Genomic DNA, 7905 nt, shown 5'->3' on the forward strand with positions numbered 1-7905 from the left:
GCTACATAGGGACAAGGGGGCAATGCCTTCCGAATATATGGATTGCTCCCCTTAAAAAATTCTTACAACCGAACAATTTCATTACTGCAACTAAACACCTTACACCCCTCACGATATATAACTTGCCCCAAACAATCAAGTCTGGCTGCGGACCTGGCATTGATCTAGTCCATAATGTACATATTATTCAGCTATCTATATTACTTTTCAGAATTAAAATCCAAAATCCGTTTCTGAATGTAACAAAGTCATTTATGAACATTAAGAATTTCGCTTCTACAGATAACTGGAATTGAGCTCTATCAGCTGCTACAACATTTATTTATATATCCCGTTAACTCAGCGCACCTGTCAGGTAATATGTTACAGATCCCGTCCAATACAGTCTATTTCATCAATCATAAAATCTATATCTCTCGTGGTAATAACAGGGTTGGAGATGGCCACCCGGAAAAAGTTGGGAAGATCTCCCAGAGGCTGATATTGGACCAACATTGTTCCCGATTCCATCATTTGAGCTTTGATCTGCGGTGCTATCTGAAAGAGACAAAATATTTCTGATTTTCAGAATACTTATTGAACACTTTTCTAATGGGCGAAAAGATACACCATACACAATTGCACCTTCGGATATATTACTTATTTTACCGGTTATATTACTTGCCCCACCGCATATATTACTTGCCCCACCGGATATAGTACTTGCCCCTCCAAACAATTAAATGGTTACGGGAAGTCCTGATCCATGAAGGTGGATCAAAAACAATTTCGCTCTGCGAGTCGTCTGCTGTTCTTCATATCCAGAATATATTCGTCTGAATACTTACCTTGTTGAGTTCCTTGGCATTAATATCAGACGGAGATTGTTGGCGCCATTTTAGTGGTAAGTACCAGAAACAGACATTAGGAGCTTCTAACTAGAACGAAAAACAAAATCTGAAGACAATCAAATATCACCGCGATGTTTTCGAAAAGCACACAGGTATGCCCCTCGTGATTTTGGCAGGCCTAAACTTCAGCTTTAAGATTGACTAGATGTCGAAGAGAAAACGACCTACTAAATTCCTGACGGTTTTATCAGCAGACAGACTGATGGGCAATGGACAAGACTGCGTGCGTCATTCTTTAACTTGTAAGTCTTAAACTCTTATAACCTTATAAATTGTGTTAAACATTACAAGATCTTCAAATAAAAAGTATTAAAATATAAACATACCTTATCCAATATAACATGAAAACCATCTCGATTTTGTACTTTTTCTAATGTGTACCTAGAACAATACAAAAAGTATCATGATGAGCAAGTCCAGTGTTAAGTACATTAATTGCTATATTAAAACAATAAAGAAAGAACATTTTGTACGATTATCGCCAATAATACTGTACATTGTCTTGTACATTAAGTGAATATGTACATTTGAAAATGACAGCAATTAATACTTAAAGAATAGTTCAAACACATATAACCAACACAAGTACACAAGAAAATGAAGCACTTACTGCGCTAGTTCAAAATTTTTGCTGATCTGTTCTTCAAATCCCTGATCGCCCTGAAAAAGGAAATTTAACATCTAATACCACTCTAGGACAGGACTGAATTTGAGCTTCACTAGGATAAGCACTGTGACGGGTGTTGTTAGCAAGGCAGGTCATTCTCACCTTTCCAGATCACTATGTGCCACTCCAGGGATGGGTTTATAATCGGCATCGCTTAAGAAGAGTTGACGTAGCTCGTATTGAGTATTTGATAAGATTATACACTTACACCAACTAATCTTTAATAGCACGTAGAATCCAACAGTTTATTGCAGATACCAGTTTCCTGAAGACGTACACTATATTTCAATTCAAAAAGATCACGTAGATGCCTTAGTGTGTCGAAAGATTAAAGACACCCCTTTTGTAGAGGTTTAATATATTCTTAACAAGAACTACAGTGTCAATAAAAAGAAATTGAGTATGAGGCAGAGACAGAGTTAATCTTCTTATATCATAAACTACCTCATCTTCACGATGTCTAGCTATTACAAACTTCGTACTTATACCTTGACTACAATAGCCGTTTTTCTTGTATCACTAAGTCTATAAATGAAACGATTTGATTGGATTATACGGTTGCGAATACAGCCGTTCAGAGGTCAGAAAACCATAATGTTTAAAGCTTTTCTGCCAAAGTCTCTGATTGGCTGTATTAGCTGGCGTTACGCCGAATCGCCGAATTCCGTGATACAAGAAAGATGGCTATTGCAGTCAAGGTACCAGATGAAGTTCTTTATAGCTTGACATTGTGAAGATTCTCGTACCTTGGCTCGCCACATTAACCACAATTTAAAAATATCATTATGTCGTCCACATTGTATAGTTTTATCTCCCGTATCATACGTGACGTCATAGTTCTTATCCTTCTGGAATAAATAGTCGGCATTACTCTGGTTCGCTTCTGCTAACAGTTTCTGAAAATAAAATGGATATTTTATATGTTTTCGCGATTTACTTCCTGAGATAACCCTTTTGCATTTGCATAAGCATTTGCGTCAACGATTTTCAGACTATTATCGAGCTAATATAAAGTGGACTGCTTGGGTATTGAAGGACCCGAGAGAGCCTAAATATGCTTTCTCTACTATTTACTGAGAAGACAAAACCATACCCTAGTACAGGTTCACCCTCATAGATTGTTACTAAAGTGTCTCGCGAAGCTCCAAAACCTCTCTCTTTTATTTCCTTCCAACGAGCCGGTGCACTGTTCTTCATACCGTTCTTCATACCGTTCTTCATACCGTTCTTCTGTGATACCGTCGTAATTAATCTAGCTTGAAATCTATTATCTACCTACCTTATGTTTAGTAAGTATAACAGAACATTGTAACGGTACTCCCATCATTTTATGTGGATTCCACGTCATTGAGTCAGCCCTGAAACATAGTGGAATTATTTTATAATTAAAATGAAATGAAACGGACTTAGACGTCATACATTAAAGCTTCAGTTTGGCTTACAACTAACAGTATGAAATGATAGAACTTTTGCCAGGACAGTCTTCGGCACACAGGGGTCTTTGTTAATCATCCCACACGAACGACTAGACGTTTTTTAACATATTATTAGAGTATAATAAAATTATTAAACAAAAATCAAATGTGGTAAACTTTATCAGATTGGTGCTTCAGTAGGGGCACAACACACAACACCCAATGAGGGAAACTACTCTTTATCGATTTCCAACTGTCGAGGTATGAAGGATGCACAACGCCTTTCCAAATATTTATAATTAAAGCTACCATGTTGTAAATTAGAGTGTAGTTTATTTAAGAGATACGGATAGGGTTGGGCACTATGTCTCACTATATAAAAGCTATTGGTTATTAGAGGTTTTTACATCAAGTCAACTTTCGAGTTTAAAAAACTCACCTTTCTACACCATTGAGTAGATGTCTGTGATCACGTGACAATAGAACTGAACCACCCCATGCGCCCTGAAACAAAAACCAAATTGATATTTGCAAGATATGCGTATAACTTTTTCAGTGACCGCCAAATTGTTCTTCAAGTCCATTCTAAGAAGGACCAGGGTGGATGATTTGGAAAATAAAGGGCTTGAATCCTGCAATTTATGCAATTTGAAAGAATAGTTTTCAAATTATTGTATTTTTACAATGAAATAATGTATACTTACACACTAAACATGTGTTCTTGCTCAACGATCACTGGTTAAAGTTTTATGCAACGTTTCGTCGTCATCAGGCAAATATTATACCGTACTTACTTACAAAATTGTTAAATCTCATATAAAGACTCAATTAAACGATACTTACGTCTACATGTAACCAAATGGAATTTCTCTTACAGACGTCTGCGATTTCTTCTAAAGGGTCGTAGACTCCCAGAACCGTGGTGCCAGCCATACAGTTGACTAAGATTGGTAATTTACCATTCCGTTTACTGGAAGCGATCTTCTCTTCTAAGTCTTTTACCATCATTTTACCCCTATTCACCATAGAATTAGAATAACAGTAAAATATTGTATTCTTCATCAAGCTATTACGAACTTCTTCACAATGTCAAGCTATTACAAACTTCATCTTCACAATGTCAAGCTATTACGAACTTCATCTTCACAATGTCAAGCTATTACAAACTTCATCTTCACAATATCAAGCTATTACTAACTTCATCTTCACAATGTCAATTTCATCTTCACAATGTCAAGCTATTACAAACTACATCTTCACAATATCAAGCTATTACGAACTTCTTCACAATGTCAAGTTATTACGAACTTCATCTTCACAATGTCAAGCTATTACAAACTACATCTTCACAATATCAAGCTATTACGAACTTCTTAACAATGTCAAGCTATTACGAACTTCATCTTCACAATGTCAGGCTAATACAAAATTGACTGTGGGTATGTCCCAAATAGTAAACCGGAAAGTATAATTTTGATTATGACGTTACAAGCTTAAACGTCATATAGAGCATTGTGCAGATTTCTACTGAAAAGTCACGTTGCAATTTATAGAGGAAAAACTCAGATTTCGTTGTAATTTTTGAAGATTTGGAAAAGAAAAAGATGACAATTTTGTAAGTATTGTTTATTGGTAACCAACGTCTAGAATGGTTATAGCACCAGTCGAATACCTCGATTTACAAGCCACTTTATAATCTGATTCGTTATGAAAAGTGTGATCTAGAAGTCAAACATCCTCTAAACATTAGTGATTCCAGCATTGAATCTTAGTTTTTGTGTATGGTCTCTTCTAAACAATACAAGGTTTATTTTCTTAAAAGAGCAACAAGTCTAGCAAGAAAATCATGCGGACAATTTTCATCCAAATGGAATTGAATTTAACGATAAACTGTTTCGCATCTCATTGGGCTAATAAATGTCATGCAGTGAGGAATGAGGGGAATTTTTATAGGAAATTGACATTCGGTGCAAACGATTTCCACTTGTCAAGCGATCTCGAAAAATGGCCTCGAAAAATTTACCAATCCAATCAAAAGTTTGATAAAATATTTTGAAAATTTATATTAAAATCGTATCCCTGATGTTTTTAATAACGAAAATTACGACAAAAAGGTCTTTAATGTTCTAAACAATGTATAAAATAGCAAAAAGTTGCAATACGTATCTGCATCAAAGCTATCAAAAAGCTATGAAGATATCGCTCACAGAAAATAGTAGGCCGAAGTGGTTCATTAGTCAAGTCTGACTTTGTCTTCACAATAACTCAAGACTGTAGGTCCTATCTTGGATTATTCAGATAAAAATCCTTTACAAAATTGATTTAAATTTGGCTTGTTTGAGATATAAAATTGCGAACAAAGAAGTAAAAAAAAAAACCATGGGGTGGGGCTAGTTTCTGAGGGAACTCCATTGTTTTCTGTTCACTTATATCCATTATGACGTCATAATGAACATAACGTCAAATTGGTCTAAAAGTCATTAGCTTTTGGATTTTTCAAGACGAAAGACGCATATTAAATCGCTCTTGGAAATTTTTGTGGAATTCTTTCTACAGGAAACTATAACAATGACTATCTTGTGAGTATTCTATTCCAACGGTTCTAATGTTTCAGGCACTTGTTTTTCAGCTTTATATAAACCGGATAAAATAAGAAAATGGCAAACTAAAATTTTAGAATATCTTTTTTCTTTTTGAAAAGTGTACGACCTAGTTCTTTTTCATCTATAAGGAAAATTAACTTTTTACTTTTGATCTTTTAAAAAGTCTAGACAACTTTGGGGAACTATAAATCTGCCAGAACAACCATTCTTACAAGGATTATAATTTTGCTTCTTAAGATTCTGAGCTGATCGTTTCTAAAACCTCTTGACATTGATCTTAACCAATAAAACCAATATTCCGCCAAAATAAATGAGGAAGTACGACTTATTCCAGATTATCAAACTTTTTCCCATTTTGAAACCAATTTCAATTGGAAAAAAATCCGTGCAGGCAAGACAATTCGGTTAATTGTCCACAGTATGGCAAAATGTAGTAAGTGTAGAAGTACCATAAGCGTATCGAAAAGAGTAAGCATGGTCTGCTTTGCACACGACACCCACCACTTCTATATACTTCACTGTACAAAGTAGTTCAAATTGGTTAAATATTTCTTTAGAAAATTATAAGCGACAGTTCAAATTTTAATTTCGGCCTTTTTGTACATTTCAGATTACCAGTTATAAGTCGCTCGGTGGATGAAGTTGTTTTGAATTATCTATCAAAGATTCATTATGAAGACCCAACATCTACCATTAACGGTAAGTTTTCCACTGTTTCATAATGTATTTCTTTTCTATTTTAGGTAGAGGGGGTATAGATCTTATAGCCTAAGAACACCTTACAATATTTTAAAAAAAATTTTTTTAAATAATTTCATATTAACTGCGAAGCTGTATGTCAAAATACGAAGCGTAAAACTCTAATTTATGCAAATATATTCTCTTCTTTCAGGTGACGAAAACAACAACAACCAAGTTGAGTGTAATAATGTTGGTGAACTGGTCAGCAACAACTCGACTGGTGAACCCGTGACACGCTGTGATGATGTCGTAGTACCAGAATGGGCCAACACAAAAGGTAATTTCACTATACTTATAAAAGCCTTTGCAATAAACTGTCATTATTACAATACTTTTTACTTTTCAATTACGATATTTTTGGCTTCTGAATTACCTTATAATGTCCAGTTCAGTTCCCTGTAGATTGTATAAAGTTACAAGGCTGGGCTATTTCTTTGAAAATTAGTTTATCAGGTGAAAGTAATTAAACATTACTCGACATTATATTATAACCAATAGTTGTCCATTTTGCATTTTGTGAATCGGCTGAGTTCCTAGATGAACTGTGTTCACTGACAAAATCAGTTTTTTATTCTTGAGCTCGAGATCAATGGCCGCCCACTGCTTTCTTGTCACAATCTGATAGCGAGTTGGATCCGGTGTTTTGTGTGATCTATAATAAGCGTTTTCTGTATTTCAGGTCCTAAGGCCAATGGAATTGAGGATGTTTGTGAAGATTTAGTTTGGGCTGATGACCCATGGACCCAGACACCTCTAACCAACATCCCGGACTGGATGAGGCTTCGAGGCATTGACTTCGACGTGCCAGAAAAGGCTCCAACTGATAATATCTTGGAAAAGAATAACGAGATCACCGAGACCCAGGACGATGACATTTTGGAATCTTTTGTCGAGATAAAAAATTGGTCGGATGAGAAATACGAACAATTACCCTTAGATGTTCCTAGATGGGCATTGCTCCCCGGGATCGACTACCCTGTAGTGTACGGAAACAGTCCCTACTGGGAGAAGAACCTGCAGAAGCACATCAGAGTGAGGAGACGTTTTGCAAGGAAGGTCTATGAAAGGAAATTACCCAATCTACGAGAAGAGATGCTAGTTTATAACAATGATGCAAAACCTTTACTGTTCGTACCGACCAGATATGGTAGAAGATATTAAAGATTTTAAGAATGAAGAGAGACATTTCAATCTCACTTCAACCTCGTCTTTCAGTTTTATTATTTATTTATAATATATTTTCTTAACATTATATAGTATGCAAAATCTTATTTGGCTTTCAAATTACACATATTTTGGCTTTCTAAAAACCACAATTTTTTTATTCTGAAAAAAACACTATTTTTGGCTTCTTAAATAACAATATTTTTTGGCTTGTAAAAACATTATTTTTTGGCTTGTAAAAACCATTAATTTTTGGTTTCTGAAAAAACACGATTTTTGGCTCTAAAATAACAATATTTTTTGGCTTTTAAAAACCACTATTTTTGGCTTCTTCAAAACATTATATTTTAGCTTTTATCTAACGATATTTTGGCTTTTAATTAAACCTTTTTGGTTTCTAACAAAAATAATTTTGCTTTAAAAAT

General features: G+C 35.0%; 1 protein-coding gene across 1 annotated transcript in view; it reads right to left on the minus strand.

Annotated features, from left to right (window-relative positions):
- Nucleotides 1–363: 363 nt before the first annotated feature.
- LOTGIDRAFT_115956 (hypothetical protein) overlaps nucleotides 364–7905 on the minus strand; it is a gene marked incomplete at both ends in the record, with an annotated part of 17325 nt that continues 9783 nt past the window's right edge. The window contains 8 exons of the mRNA XM_009054541.1: nucleotides 364–537; nucleotides 828–917; nucleotides 1217–1271; nucleotides 1501–1550; nucleotides 2304–2453; nucleotides 2837–2915; nucleotides 3412–3476; nucleotides 3816–3987. Coding sequence (XP_009052789.1) covers nucleotides 364–537; nucleotides 828–917; nucleotides 1217–1271; nucleotides 1501–1550; nucleotides 2304–2453; nucleotides 2837–2915; nucleotides 3412–3476; nucleotides 3816–3987 — 835 coding nt within the window. The remainder of the gene's footprint in view (nucleotides 538–827; nucleotides 918–1216; nucleotides 1272–1500; nucleotides 1551–2303; nucleotides 2454–2836; nucleotides 2916–3411; nucleotides 3477–3815; nucleotides 3988–7905) is intronic.

Source organism: Lottia gigantea (assembly GCF_000327385.1).
Source record: "Lottia gigantea unplaced genomic scaffold LOTGIsca_22, whole genome shotgun sequence".
In the NCBI taxonomy this organism is placed as follows: Eukaryota; Metazoa; Mollusca; class Gastropoda; family Lottiidae; genus Lottia; species Lottia gigantea.